The sequence below is a fragment of the Drosophila melanogaster genome, chromosome 3L (genome assembly GCF_000001215.4).
Source record: "Drosophila melanogaster chromosome 3L".
Lineage (NCBI taxonomy): Eukaryota > Metazoa > Arthropoda > Insecta > Diptera > Drosophilidae > Drosophila > Drosophila melanogaster.
Window position 1 is genome coordinate 27,964,918 of NT_037436.4, and position 15,282 is coordinate 27,980,199.

A 15,282-nucleotide genomic window follows, 5' to 3' on the forward strand; every position below is an offset into this window, starting at 1 on the left:
CTTGAGAATGACTAAGAATTCGAAAACCTCCAGACCTATTCCAAATGCGACTTTCTCTACCTAATGGGTGCCCCAGTTATTTGGTTCGCCATTTTGTTGCAGTTAAGTTTAAATTTGGTAACTGTTGGTGGTGTGAGTTCGTTGGCCGGCTTATAGACTGCGTCATCTGGATCCCACGTATGTTGACCGGATTGTCGAGTTGTAAGCTAGGCTAACAAAAGATGGACTGGGCGGTTTGAAAAACTGTGCGCTTATAGAAAAATGTATTGAAAATCAAGAAGAAGATAAAATTATGAGTGATTGATTGAAAGTTGTTGGTAATCCGCATCTCATGGCTTAAATGTAAAAAGTGAAATATTTTAAATATTTGTGTTGGTTTGCTTTGAAAGCATAAAGAATGAAGAACAACTTTATATTTTGAAAAAAAAGAAAAGAGAATAAGCCTTTGAAAAATTCTGTTTAATTTTTCTTTGAAATGAAAAAAAGGGGTTATAATAAATTAATAACGATGACCGATATTAAGGGATTGCTAGCACACGATGATGTGTGATAGGTCAGGAAGGCCGCGTCGCAGGTCATTTACATTTAACATTTCTAGCAATTGCGTGGTTCTGCTTGGCACGCGCCTTTTCTGTTCTTTTGATGAGCGGCAGAGAACCGTTAGAGTTTCTGCCGAACGTAGTCTGTTCGCGGGTAGGAGCGGGGGAAGTAGATGTCTGCACGAATAACGGAAGCGTACAGAAAAATGCAGTTTGCATTAGTATTGGTGTATGCGGACTAGAATAGGTCTCCAAAATGTGTTGATATTGCGTGTAGAGTTGAGAACTACGCATAATTCTGATTTTGTGAAAAGAGATTTTCGATCATTGCGCAGAACAGACATGCTTCGCTTACACGCCAGAAAACGTTGCACAGACAATAACGAGAGTAATGAAGAGGAAGAAGGGCATCCTGATGACTCTTCGACATGTACTTTTCAAGGCTCTTGCTGAGTCGTTGCAAGAGTCGTCGACGTCTTCTTCATCTTTTTCCGTTTAGCGGCTGCTGTTGTTTTTTTAATTGGCCGCGCTTTGGCTCACGCAGCCGTTCTACACCGCTCGTGGTCTTTACTTTTCAGATTTTACCTGATAAACTTTTTAGCGCGTTTTTGTCGTACGTGTGTGCGTTGTACTGGAAACTGTTATCCGTGCTGCGCTTCTCTAGTTCCGTTAGTTCTACTTCTACTTTTTTTTACTGCGCCTTTTCGGCGAAATTGCTGTTCTACGTTTTGCTTTTGTGTGGTCACTCCTCCTGCCTGGGTGAATGTCCTTTTTGCCTCTGCTACTGGGGAATCCACGTCAGCACTCCAAAGGTTTTCTACGGGCAATGCTTTTGCATTTTCCTCTTTCGGAAAATCAATTTTTTTCAAACAGTTTTACTATATTGCCGACCGTGATTTTTTTTGTTTTTTATTAACTCACGGGAATTTCTTGGGCACAATTTAACCAACGGATTTTTTTTTTCCAAAATTATGATTTTGCTCTGCGACTTTTGTCTGTCGTTCGCGTTTATTTGTTGGTCCCTGTTCGGGCGCCGAACAGTTACAGTTATTTTCCTTTAGTTTTGTAGATCGCAAGCGACCGTTTATTGTAACTGATCATTTGAAACTGAAACTAACATACCAAATATATTCCAAACTCCCTAGCAATCATGTGGAGGCGTCAGCAGCGTCGCAGCGGAGAAGTGCTGATGTCGCACTTTAACCGTTCGTTGGCGTTAATGGCAGCGGAGACTATGCAGACCTCTGGTCAGCATTTTGAGCACTTGTGTTTACCCAGAAACAATGCTGAAACGCTAGATGTGGGGCAATCACTTGAAGGGCAATAACTTATATATACCATGTCATCACAGTTTTAACAACCACTAACCTTTTGGAGCTTACTTTCTTCGTAAGTTAGGGCTTCAGAAATAATCTTAACTGATGTCATCTAGACTGCCTTTAGTAAAGCATTTGACTCTGTTAATCATTCTCTTCTAGTTTACCTGATAATCTTTTAAATTGGATTTTAAGTATCTGAATTGCAGGATGCAACGGGTTTTAAAAGTTATCTTTCTTGTATTCTCCGAGTCACATACGATGTTCTACAAGGGATCCACCTTGGTCCGCTCCTTTTTACCTAACTAATTAACGAGAAAGGCCGTTACATTCGCGTGTACGCTCCATATGTACATGTGGACGAACATCAAATATATATCTTTTCGTTTTCAACCAACAACTTATTAAGACTACTTACCCAAAATTATATACAATGTATAATATAAAATATTGAATTGTATTGCTTTTTTTAATTTTTACTTTATTTACAAAAAATTTGAAATACAGCTATTTTTTAAGAGTTCAAGATATTTTTGGAACGATTTTAAGAAAAATTGGTTATGATTGCAGAGTGTCATCCAATTCTTCTTCTTTTATAATAGATTGTGAAGATGTGCGTTTTAAAACTTTCAAAACTACGTCATTTAATGAGTCTCTAGCACCAGATTCTAACAGACCTGAAATTTTTAAAAAGCTCGTATCGTCAGATCTTAATCTCAAAATGGAAATTAATGCTAGTTCTGAATTTGATTTCACATAACCATTTTTTTCTTTAGTTCCATTTACCAGCATAGGCACCAAATATTTCAAAACATCAATGCTACTTTGATTTGCTGCCAAATTTTTAGAAAGGTAGGTACAACTTTGTGCAACAAGCTGTTTAACATCGTTGCTAGAATGATTCATTGCCCTAGATAACGCCATTACAATTTTAATAGGGGGTTCATTTTGATTGACAAGGTAATAGTCCAAAAGGTAAGTGGCAGCTCTTACAGCATTGGAGGCAATTGGCACTTTTTCTGATAAAATATTGATTAATACATAAGATGTAATCTTTTCAGGCAAATCTAACACAAGTACTTCGGTGGGGCATTCTTTTAGTGCAACAAACAATACTATTGTGTGTCCATGTTTCACTATTAGATCATCTGTATTATTCGTCAGTATAATATTATTAAACAAATCATATACATGTCCCGAAGCTATGTACTTTAATATTGCTCCCAAGCATCCTCCTACTGCGCTTCGAGTAGCGTCTTCGTGATGTCCGATCATACTCAATAAGGTAACATAAATTTGTTTTTTTATTGGTTCCGACATTTTGTCTCCAGATCGACTGACAATACTTCGAAGTGCATGGAGCATTGTCTCTCTGACAGAAGAATCATCTGAGTTTTTAATTCCATTATGAATTTCATTAAATAATGGCTCTGCTCTAGAATGAATTGCCACTAACTCAGACAATGCTTTTCCAGCTTTCATTCTAACGTTTCGATTTTGATCATGTAATGCCTTAAGAAAAGTGGTCTGAAGCTGTGGTAAAAACTGTTTTAACATAACACCAACTTTATGAAGTAAAATTGACAACGTTTCCAATACTGCAGCCTTAACTGCTGCGTTGAAACGGTCTCCTAGTATTCGAATCAATGGACCTGTTATGTGTACTACTGAAGGCTGCAACGATTTTGCGTTAGTTAGAAAAATAACTTCACCGAGTCCTTGTGCCGCGTTTTCTTTTTCCTCTGGTAATCCATTTAAAATAGCTTCCCGAAAAACCGGTAATAGTGGAGTAATTCCTTTTGGAAGACAAAATCCAGGAAGCTCTGTTCCTTCAAGTTCGCTTGCTGCAAACCTAACGGCCTGGCGAACATCAGATACGTGACATATTTGTTGCGCAGCATTCATGCCTTTAATTACAGCGTTAAGAGCCTCCCAAGATTTCTGTAGTATATCTTTATCACTTTCTACTAACAACTTAAGTAAACATCTTAAAAGTTGAGGAATGTATTCATAGTAATTTCCGGGTGAATGAATACAAAAAGCGGATAGTAAGCTTGCCGCAGACTTCCGAGTGCATAGGTCAGAGGAATTCGCTGAAATAAGCAATGTATCCATTATTGTCCTAATTCCAGTTTCATCTGTTACTGACAATATAACCGTTTGGCAGTACTCATTTTCTTGTGGTTCATTAGGATATCCGTAGGCGTCTGATAGAGCCTCCAATAATGATGATAATATTTTAGGCAAATATTTGATTAACGCTTCTCCGGCGACAGAGACTAGTATAGATAAGGCTTTTGTATTCACTGGTGGGGATGTTAGTTGCGGCACAAGATATGGCAAAACAACTTTTGATTTAATAGACATTACCTGTCTAAGACCGTCTAAAGTATTCTCAGCAACAAAGGGGTCGGCATCTGAAAGACCTTGCAGCATAAATGGTAGAATTTCATCTAACGCTCGAGATCCCACTGTGCTATGTAAAGACTCGAATGTTTTTGCTGCTGCTTCTCGAACTTCTGGTAAGGGATCGCACAAAGCCTTTCGGACTGTAGGGACCAGACTGTCAATAAACGTAAGTACCATTTCTTTTGATGTAGAACCCATTATTTCAGACAAACCAATGCATACTCCCTGACGTTGATCAGGATGATCAGAGTTTAGACCATTTTCAAGAATAGGAATTATTTCTGGTAAAACTCGTTCCCCAAGTTTTCTCACCAAGTCTCCCAAAGTTCGAGCCGCCACTTGTCTCTTATCATAACTTGTGCTTGCCAAACATCCAAGTAGTAAACCGAACAGTGTTGGTAGAATCTCACGCAGAGTCCGCGGAGTATTTGTCACAACAACTTTCCATACATGCAGTGCAGCCTGTCGCACCATCAATGAAACGTCACTACGTCCCATGTAAAGCCCTGACAATACTCTATTTCTACGTTCATCGCCCAAAAAGTGAATAATAGCTGTATGTGAATGTTCCGTACCAAAATTATCATCTTCGCTTGCTGTTTCCGTAGTCATTTTTCCAGATACTCCAGATATTCGATACAACAGGTCTCCAAGTAATTGAACAGAACTATATCGAATCCTCCAATTATCATCGAATAGCCCTTTTTCAAGCTCCGGAAGTAAAAGTGCCACAGCAGTTTCTGCGTATAAATTAACAATACGTTGACCTGCCTTTAAAGCAGTATCACGAACGAATTCACTTTCGTCTGCCAAAGCTTTTAAAATCGGATTGATAATTTGTCCGATATAAGGTGTAAATTCTTCTTGGAAAGCTCCAGGCATATATATAAACATCATTATATATCCATCTTTAACATGTGCAGCGATGTCTACGCGTTCTGCAGTCGAAATTATTTCCGGCATAAGTTTATGCATCTTTTCAACGCCAAGTCCTCCAACTACTTCAGAGAGTCCTTGTGCTGCTCCACTGCGATCCACACTGCTAGACTCGGAAGTTAGAGTTTCCATAAGCCAGGGTAATAAATTTTCAAATGAACTTTCACCCATACCTTTAACCATAGCACCAAGCGCACGAGCTGACACAGCTCGCACTTCAGGGACTGGATCTAGTAATGATGATTTCAGGCCTGGAATTATACTTGGTAAGTAGGGCGCCAGATCTTTTTGATCTGTTAAGGAATACATATTTCCTATTATTTGTGCAGCCATTTTTCTAGTCTCTGTGGATCGGTCCATAAAGGCACGTTGCACCACTGGCATTATTAGAGCTAATGAGGGAGCATCAATAAAGTGAATAAACTTAGTTTTTAGCAAGCTTTGCAAACAAGTAGATGTATTGTTGGATGGATCCTCCAATGCATCCAAAAGCACGGGGACAATAGCTTGAATTTCAGGATTTTTTATAACAGATCCAATTACCTTAAGAGCTTCTCCACCCGATTCTTGTACTTTAGTGTGAGAATCTCCAAGGACTTGAATTAGTTTTGGAACTATACTTGGAAGGCAAGATGAAAGTTGCTTTGGTGCACAGAATGCCATTGCACCTAACAATTCAACTGATGCTGTTTTTGTTCTCCATGAATCTTCGTCAAGAGCTTCCAAAAGTGACGGAAGCACTAGCTTGACACCGTGTGCGGATAGTTTTCTCATAACTACTTTAGCTGTATCATCAGCTGCCTGTCTTACGTACTGCGATGGATCACCAAAACATTGTAACAAATGTGGCAAGACATGAACTATATAAGGTTCAAATAAACGACCAAGTGTACTACACAAAACTTCAAAAGCAAACAAAGCGCCTTCTCTGGACCTATAATTTTTTTTGTCTTGAATAAATGCGGTCAGCTTTGACATTATGTCTAGTTGCTTTAATGATAAAATCCCAAGACCTTTAACTATACCGGCAATGCCATACGCAGCTCCACGCCTTTCACCATATTTTTCAGACTTCGCCAATGAGTGTAAGAGTTTTTTTATCATTGAAGGGGCCTCATCCTTTACGGATGGCATAAGATGAGGTAAGCAATTCGAGACCGCTTCCTGAACTTGTTGTGATGGAGTAGACAGTGATGTTATTAACCTTTTAACAATTGGGTCAATTCGTTTGTCATCTTTTTCCAAATGACGTGCTAACGAACCCATTAATATCACAACAGCTTGACGTATGTTGTCGTAACTTTGGGATTTTGGCGCTTTATCGAGAAAATCTTCAAATACTGGTAGCAAATTTTCAATTGCTTTATTTCCGTGTAAATCAACTATCTTTAATGCCGTAGCTAACATTTCCTTATGTACAACATCTTCTCGGTCACCAAGTCCTTGTGATACCATAAAATTCATAATATCGTTTATATCTTCAATAGATAATAGGAAAGCGATAGTGGAGAATGCAATAGCAATACCTCTTCGCGGTTTCCACTGATCGATTGCAGGCTCAATTTCGCGGTCAAATTGATCCAATACCGGCGGTAATAGGGACAGCTTCGCTTTGTAAATAGAAAATAACTTTTTTATAACGCATTTTTTTAAAACTTCATCGCCAGCTAATAGCGGTATTAGGGATTCTGAAGCGGATTTTTGGATGCAGGTCTCGGAGTGTGTGATATCATTAATAATATCAACATATCCGGGTAAAGGAAATTTCGCAGTGTTCCACAAAAATAAAGCCAGTTCTCTGTTTTCTTCCTCTGGATCATGTTTGGCAACCCAAAATCGATTTATAATTACCTTTTCAAGACTGTTATCCACTTTTATGTGATTTACAATTCCATTAACCATTATTTTTAGAGATTGCAATGCCACTTTTCTTACAGCGTCAGAACAATGTTGCAATGCTTGCAGAAATATGCTTATAATATGGTTATCCGGACTAGAACAATTATCCCCATTTGAACACTTCGCAACTTGTAAGATGGCAGCTGAAGTTTGAGCCCACAGTTTATTGTTGTTCTTTAAAAGATCTAACAACATTTTAAACATACCAAATCGAGGCATAAACTGTGGCTTACAGCAAACACCTGCGCTTGTATGGAGTGCTAATATCTGTATTCCTTTAGAAATAAGATCAAAATCCGAATCGGTATTTAACAATAATAACGCCCGCTTTAAGAACTCGAAGGCATATGAAAAAGATGGCGAGTCAAGATAGTTTGATTTAACGTGATTGTCAAGGTCAATTATTATATCATTAATAGCTTGATTTACATTAAAAGCTTCAAATTCCTTCTTTAAAACGCAGGACGGGCTTTGAAGTTTGATTGTCGCTAATGCGATGGCACGTCCAAGTTTTGGCTGGAAAGTAAAGCACAGATTATGCAAAAATATGTACAGGTCAGTAAGAACTTCGGCACATAGGGGACTTTTAGAAGCATTCAATATGCCGTCTAATAAAGAATAAAAATGTTGGGCCATTTGTTCTCCATTCCCAGAACATGATGCTTTTAGTAAGCTTATTTTCGAAATAAGTTTTTCATAAAGCAGTGTAATTCTTAATTTTATATGTAGTTCTTTTTCCATTTGATTTTTAATTTGTTCTTCTTGCTTCTGAGTATACCTTATAGTTTTTAATTTGCCTTCTTTTTCCCTTTTATCGTCAATTTCACGCCGAAGTTGAATCTCTTCTAATTGTTCCTTGTAGCTGTAAACTTTATTTTCTCTTTTAAGTCGAACTGTTTCATATTGCGAGTCTATATGAGGTATTACACTTTTATCAAATAACTCTCCATCCGGAGTCAAAAATATTAAATATTCTTCATTAGAAACATTATAGTTTGAGAAGTTACTAAGATAGTTTTTTAAATTATTGACAACTGTTGGAACAATAAGATTCGGACAAATTCGAATCAATGCTGATATTGTATTCTCATATTGCGCACTAGCTATATAGTTGTCAATGTATTCATTAACAATTTCATTTGTTTTAGCTAGTATAACATTTTTTGCATCCAAGTTTAAATGCTTTTGTATGGTTGTTTCCCATAGGTATGGCTCATTCGATACAATTGCAGGGTGATGTGATATAAGAAGTAGATCTATAGCAACATCCACAGAATCTTCATATGTAATATGTTTTATGCTTGTTAAAGTGAGAAGTGCGTCTACATACACTTGATTCGAAGTCCCAAATTGATCAATTAAAGGCTCCCCGTCCGTTTCAATATTAACTAAATTAATACGTTTACCAAACTCGCATAAGGCTAATTTAACAAACTCAATTCCGCTTGATGAGTTTATTATTTGTTTGACCTGCTTAGCAGTATATACTCGAACTTTAACTGAATTACAACATAAGTTAGAAACTAAAGTTCGAGCTAAAGGTTCTAGTTTGCCTTTAATTTTTTCAGGATATGAATTTATCAATATTCTAGCCATTAATGATATATTGCATAACGTGGGAATCGGAGCTGTTGTAGTAAACTTTTCATTATAAAAAATTAGTTTTTTCATATCGAACACTGTGGTCCAAAAGAAGTTATAGTTTTCAGATGGTTTTTCCAAAATAAGCAATATACAAGCAATGCATGCAGCTTCAGACAAATAGCATGATTGTGATGAGTTTTGCAAAGCTTTAGTATAAAATGAAATAAGATCCTGTATAATAGAAATATGGTTATTAACCTCCGCATTTTGAATTGACAATAGAAGCCACTCGAGATAACTTTGCCGAATAATTTGATTTGTGGTTTTCAGCCGCATTCCAGATGTAAATATATTGATAACAACATCTGGTAAATTGTGTATAAATTTTTGAGTCCACAACCCAAACATCTCCAAAGTACAGCAAATAACTTTTTCTTGCGTTTCACACTCCAGTGCTTTCGAAAATAGGGTAACCGCTTCATTTAAAATATTGGGCATATGATCTTGATCTATATTGTTGAAGCTTAAATTTCCGGCTCCCTGAAATATAAAATGCAATAAACATTATAATGTTGGAAAGGGAGATAAAATGGCAACGAGGGTTTAAGGAACAATATTTATTGTTTGGGTGACCCACCAACACAAACTTAAATTATATGCTTTTCAACTGAACAATTGTTAAAGGTCCAGTTCTTTCCTACATTCTAGCGCGGAATTACCGTTTTGGGAAGACCTTTTAACTTCTAAAAACCAACAATTTCTAACTTTTTGCCACGCCCACTCTAACGACATAAAGCCGCCAAACCGGTCATGTCTACACTTCTAAGCACTTTTTTAAAAATTTTTCCCATTTTGTTCCCCAATATCTATTGATATCCCAGAAAAATGAAGAAATTTTGCGTTCGCATTTGTACGGGTATCGACTGTAGCATTCTCTATTGTTAATTAAGTAAAACGACGTCAACCCCATACACCAACTTATGCCAACAACGAGCGAGAGAGGGCGCGATATTGCTCACCATCGAAACCAACTATGACCCGAAGAGAACTGATGATACCCATCATAACCAACACGTCGACCTCGTTCATCACTGCATTACAAACAATAACAAATACTGCACGGAATCGGCCGTATGCACGGTGTGTCGACTGCAACGCTCGTTTCTGCTGAAAAACTAATAAAGCCAACAAAGCAAAAAGGATTGGATCGCTATAATTGAAAACGAAACAAAAATCAAACAGAACAATCAAAGTCACCGAATTGAGACCTAAGAGATCACCAGTAAATGTGGAATAAGGATGTGGATAAGGATAAGGATAATTTCCACAATTATGGCAAACTGCATTGAGGATTCTTAAAACTCCCCTCAAATCAGGGTGCAGGAGAGCTGCATAGAAACAGTGAAGAAGGCTGGAATGCGAAAGGAGTCAAGGGCAGCAAGGTCAAACGGCCGGCCAAGGGCACGGAGGGCAAACGGTAACGGTGTGGACTTTGGACGAGAACAGACAGGACGAACAGTGAACTAACGGTATTGTGGTTGAACTATGTACCCAGCGGGCCGTCACAAAAGGGGATATAACCGGATCCCCGCGGCCTATAAATTTTAGTAAGAGCACACGAGGTGCCATACGTACGCGAGGATATTAGAGGAGAGTGCATGCGCTAGTCGCGTATTCAGTACGCCGCCTCGGTCAGAAAAGTCAGTCAAAGCAAGCAAGGAGCCATGCGTACGCCTAGATAGTCGAGGAGAGTATGGACGCGAGTCGCGCAGTCACGAACGCCACTCGGGTCAGTGTGGTAGAACACGCAATTGAGAATGCTCAACAAGAGATCCGCGAGTCAGAACGCACAGCCAGTGAACAAGGAGTACATGTAGTCAGCCGTTAGAGAAGCAACCTCGAACAACCAGTTAGTGTGCACCTGGAACCGTAGTACGAGGACGGTTACTGCAAGTCGAGCAGGGCGGCGATCCACACGGCGAGGACAGAGAAAAATACGAGGACCTGGTGTGGTCAGAAGAGACAGTGAGTCTTTGGTCAGCAAAAGTGGTTCGGGGAAGAGCGCTGACTTGACCTAACATCTGCTACCATAACATTTTAAGCCCATTCGAGCCGGCACATGGTCCGCCGTCAAGAACGACGCGGGACAACAAAGGAAGGACGACGAAGGAGTTACGCCGCGCAGCAGACGGCGAGGACTTAAGGGGTTATTTATCAAAGTGGCCTGACAATAAAGTTAATCTAATCTGAAACCTTGTCTTCTCTTTGGTCGGGCAATCACACAAATCGTAAATTTGGTGGGACATAGGACAATTGCCGTTGCATTTCGTAGCAAAAAGAACGCAAGAAAACCGACTTCAAAAGCAGCAATTATTTCCGAGCAACGTCTGCACGCCCCCACAACGCACAGAATAAACCCTCACCTGCGATCACCTCCCATAACCTTCATATCGCCGCACCATCAACGCTATATTGAAACCATTATGCATACTTTGCAGCAGAATATGATTGAATTCCTGTCGTTCATTCGGACCATATGCAGAACCAACATCTCATGGAGATGCTAATATCACAACGATCCAAATAATCCACGGCTGCCCTATGAATATAATTGTGGATACATATGAATAAGGAATATAATCATGGCATAAAATATATATAACCAAATTCCATCATTACAATCATATTGACTTCACCTTTCTTCTGTACAACTTGCCAATAATCGGCTTTTTGTTCTACGTAACAAATCATTCACACACCTCATTAGAGGTGGAGAACTTGGCTACTACTACCGCGACAAGCCAGAAGACGATGGACCACATTGTCGTGCCATTGCAAAAGGCGAGAGTAAAGTCCCCAGCTCGATCCCCTCATCAGTCTGCGAAACTGACCACGAGTCTCCAGAGCGAGGACCTGGCAAGATAAAAATCCTGTTATTCGCAGTTGAGACTCAACGGCACCTCACAAAAGAGTCCAAGCGCGTAGTTTCTGAAAAAAAGCCTACCAAAAAGGCTTCCCACAATGCGCAGGTGCTAAAGGGGCACGTGCGCCCAAGCCGAGCAACCACACGACTTGTAGCAGCGGAGAAGGAAAGGCGAAATCTAGAGCAAACGAGACCAAGAATGTTAGCACGGGTGCAAAGTGGACCAAGTCGAAGCCTATGCGCCTTCGTAAAAAGCCTGAGGCACTAATGCTGAACGGCGGACGGAAGCCGGCGTTGAACAACGACAGGGTTAATTTATTGACGATATCTTTATCAGCAGAGGGCTTGTGGCTAACAATTACTAGATGGTCCATGGCGTCGTAACGCTGAGCGACCACGCTCTGATTTCAGTCTCTCTCCGGAGGGCACGCCTTGGAGACGGCAGAGAAGAACAGCCGGGCAAGCACGGGACACCAGGAAGATCGATGAGGACATGCTGGCATATCAAATCAATTTCCTGGTAATCCCAAATGGGGATGCAGAGAGTATGACGGCTGATCTCATGAATATGCTTGGTAGAATTTGCGACGCGAAACCATGCCAAGGAAGAAAAAAAATCTGACCCTGGGGTCCTGGCTAATATGGTAGGGGAGATATTTCTAAAGCAGACCACACAATGGCGGCCAACAGAAGTAGCCCCTGCCCCAGATTTCATACAGAATCTTCACAGAACTTCGTCGAGGCAGCCAAGCACATTTAACCCAATAAAGGCCCAGGACTAGATGGTATTCCTGGAGCAGTTGTTAAAGCATCTTCAGTGCCGAATCTGGACCGAATCTTTTCAACAAGGTGGCCAGAAACTAATTTGTTGCCAAAACGCAAGGTTCCAGTACATGCTGCAAACAAGCTACCGGCCCCTATGCCTACTGGATATAGTTAGAAAACTGTTCGTATCTTGTATACTTAAGTAGAGGCAATCAACAAGAGCATCAACGGCCTAGGAAGTTAGCAATATAGCTTCCGGAAGGGAAACGGTACCCTGGACGCTCTCTCGGCCGTCAGTAACATCGCCAAGACCGATCTTGCTGGTAATAGGAAGGAATACTGCGAAATAGTGACTCTGGATGTAAAGAACGCCTTCAACACCGCCAAATAGCCCGTAATCCTCAGAGCCATGGGATCCTGGAGAACCTGAGGATAGTCGTTGGCAGCTACTTTAGGGACCGTGTCCTATGGTACGATACGGAAGGTGGCCAAAAAAGATACCGAGTTTCAACAGGTGTTCTCCAAGGATCGGTACTTTGACCAATCCTGTGGAAAATCATGTACAATGGGATCTTCGGCATCAACAGGCACTTGGGAGTAGAGCTGCACTGTTTTGGAGACGATGTGGCAATTGCAGCAGTTGCCGAAACAATTGCAGAGTTGCAAGATAAATGTAGCCATACGATTGGCTCGAGAAAGCCTGGCTAGCAATAGCGTCGAACGAGACCGAGGCAGTTCTACTAAGCAGCATATAAAGGTGGAGACTATTCTGGTCTCCGTCAATAGACACAGGCGACCACACGAAAGTCCCTAAATTACCTGGGAGATATGATAGACCACAGACTATCGTTCAAGGACCACGTAAGTTACGCCAGCAAGAAGGTTCAGCCCTTGTGGCTTGTTCGCGGCTATGTTGGCGAACAGCGAGGCATGGGAGCTGGGACACAGTCTAATCATTAATCAGCGTTCCGGACTTGTCGTAAAAGGCGGCTAAAGGGTTAAAGGAGGAGCGCTCATGGCCTGCACTGAAGGCCAGTCATTCATTGACTGGCAGACTGCAAGACTGAAGAGAACACGGAGGATTTTGTTTTAGTAGATAGGCGTAATTCCACTAGGTGGTTGGTGGCATCTTTAGAAGATTTTAATTTTCCTACAGTAATTCCTAGATTCCTAGAATCTGCAGCAAACACTCCAAATAGCTTCATAGACCGCCAATCGCAAGGCAGAGATTGTGCATCACATAAACTTTCCAATGACCTTAAGCAATAAGATGAAAACAACGAACGTCGCTATATCGATCAACTATTAACATCCAGCAGTAAAAACTCGCTATGAAAAGCTCAACTTACTCAAGCTCAAACTTATCCACACCAGCACTAATTATCTCACCTTTAGGAAATATCGCAGGTGGATGGGTCCGAAGCGATAAAGACGGAGATATCACATTTGCAACGCCACTTAAACATGTGTTTCAACAGAACCCTGTTAAAAATTCGTTTGTACTAGCGACGGTAACAGCCAACGACCAGCACCACATGTTGAACATAAATTATAAATTATAAAAAATCAACTAAATCCGAAATAATCCGCAGGATGTGACCTAAAAACTCTGAAAAATTTCCCTGCAGCGTTATTTCCCTGCTCTTTAACTATCACAAAACTGGGGTACTTTACAAAGAGATGAAAAAGTCGATCATAGTAATGGACCATTTAGATTCTTCATCGTACAGACCCATTAGCCTATTGTCTTGTCTTGCCAGACTATTTGAAAAATACCTGATGACTACACAGCGATTTTAGGTCAATACAAATGTAAAAGCAACAACTCAACTCAATTCAAAATAATCGAAGAAAAATTTAAGCATGTAACATTCACACTCAACCGGCAAGACTGCCCCTCGATCAAAAGGACAACGAAGAATTCCGGATAGAGGATGGTAGACTCTACAAGATAACTGGGAACCGAAGAGACCAACAAAGAGGATGAAATGCAGCGAGAGCTCGAAGAAAACCATAGCACGGATGAGGCGGGCCACTTAGAAACCTTCAAAACACTGGAAAGAGTAAGGGACAGATATTTAGACAGAAAGAGCCGGGGAAAATTCTGATAAGAATTTCGGAAACCCTGTGCGTCGACTTTGTACGACCACTACCACGGACCAAACATGGGAACACTACTTTGGTGGTTGATAGCTTAGCTCTCAGTAGAGGAGCAAACTAATGCGCTGGCGTACAACAGCAGTACCTCGGAATCAACAAGGTACAGTCCAGTACTGCTCGTATTCGGTAGGGAACTACTACTACCGAATGCGCTGATTGATACCGTAACGCAGGGGAATAAAGGCGGAAAACGTAAAAGTGAGGTGAAAAATACTTGAAAACATACGCAAGGAGGCAACAGCGCACAAAAAGGATGCCACAGAACAGAAAAACACCATTATAATTTCCGGAAATCGGAGTGGAAACTTAACGTCGGTAATCTGATCTGGTGCAAGACGCACTTCCTATCAAAAGCGGCAGACAAAATTCAATGCCAAGCTGGCACCAAAATATGACGGCCCATGGAAGGTGTTTAAATTTATATTACCAGTGATAATCCCCGCAACAGACACAAAAACACGGTAAAGAAAACGAGCATGTATTAGGGACACAAAACCATATTTCGAAAGCCTAACATAGAGTTATAACCACAATAAAACCTGGAGGGTGACGTTCTCGCGCGCCAAACTAGTAATGAAGACACATTTCAATTTAAACAAGCCGTGCGCGGGTGCCTAGTACGTTAAGAGAGGGTCACACTGACCAAAAAGTGAATCGGGCACACTAATGTGGACAAAATGAGTAGAGAACCAGCGGAAAGGAATAGCAACTAAGGACCAGTGGTAAGGATAACTATCTAACTTTGGTAGAC

General features: G+C 40.5%; 1 protein-coding gene across 1 annotated transcript in view; it reads right to left on the reverse strand.

Moving 5' to 3' along the window:
- Positions 1-2,326: 2,326 nt before the first annotated feature.
- Positions 2,327-15,282, reverse strand: part of l(3)80Fj (lethal (3) 80Fj) — a 45,356-nt gene continuing 32,400 nt past the window's right edge. Inside the window, exon 4 of the mRNA NM_001015316.3 lies at positions 2,327-9,223. Within this exon, the coding sequence (NP_001015316.1) occupies positions 2,414-9,223 (6,810 nt within the window). The 3' untranslated portion in view covers positions 2,327-2,413. The remainder of the gene's footprint in view (positions 9,224-15,282) is intronic.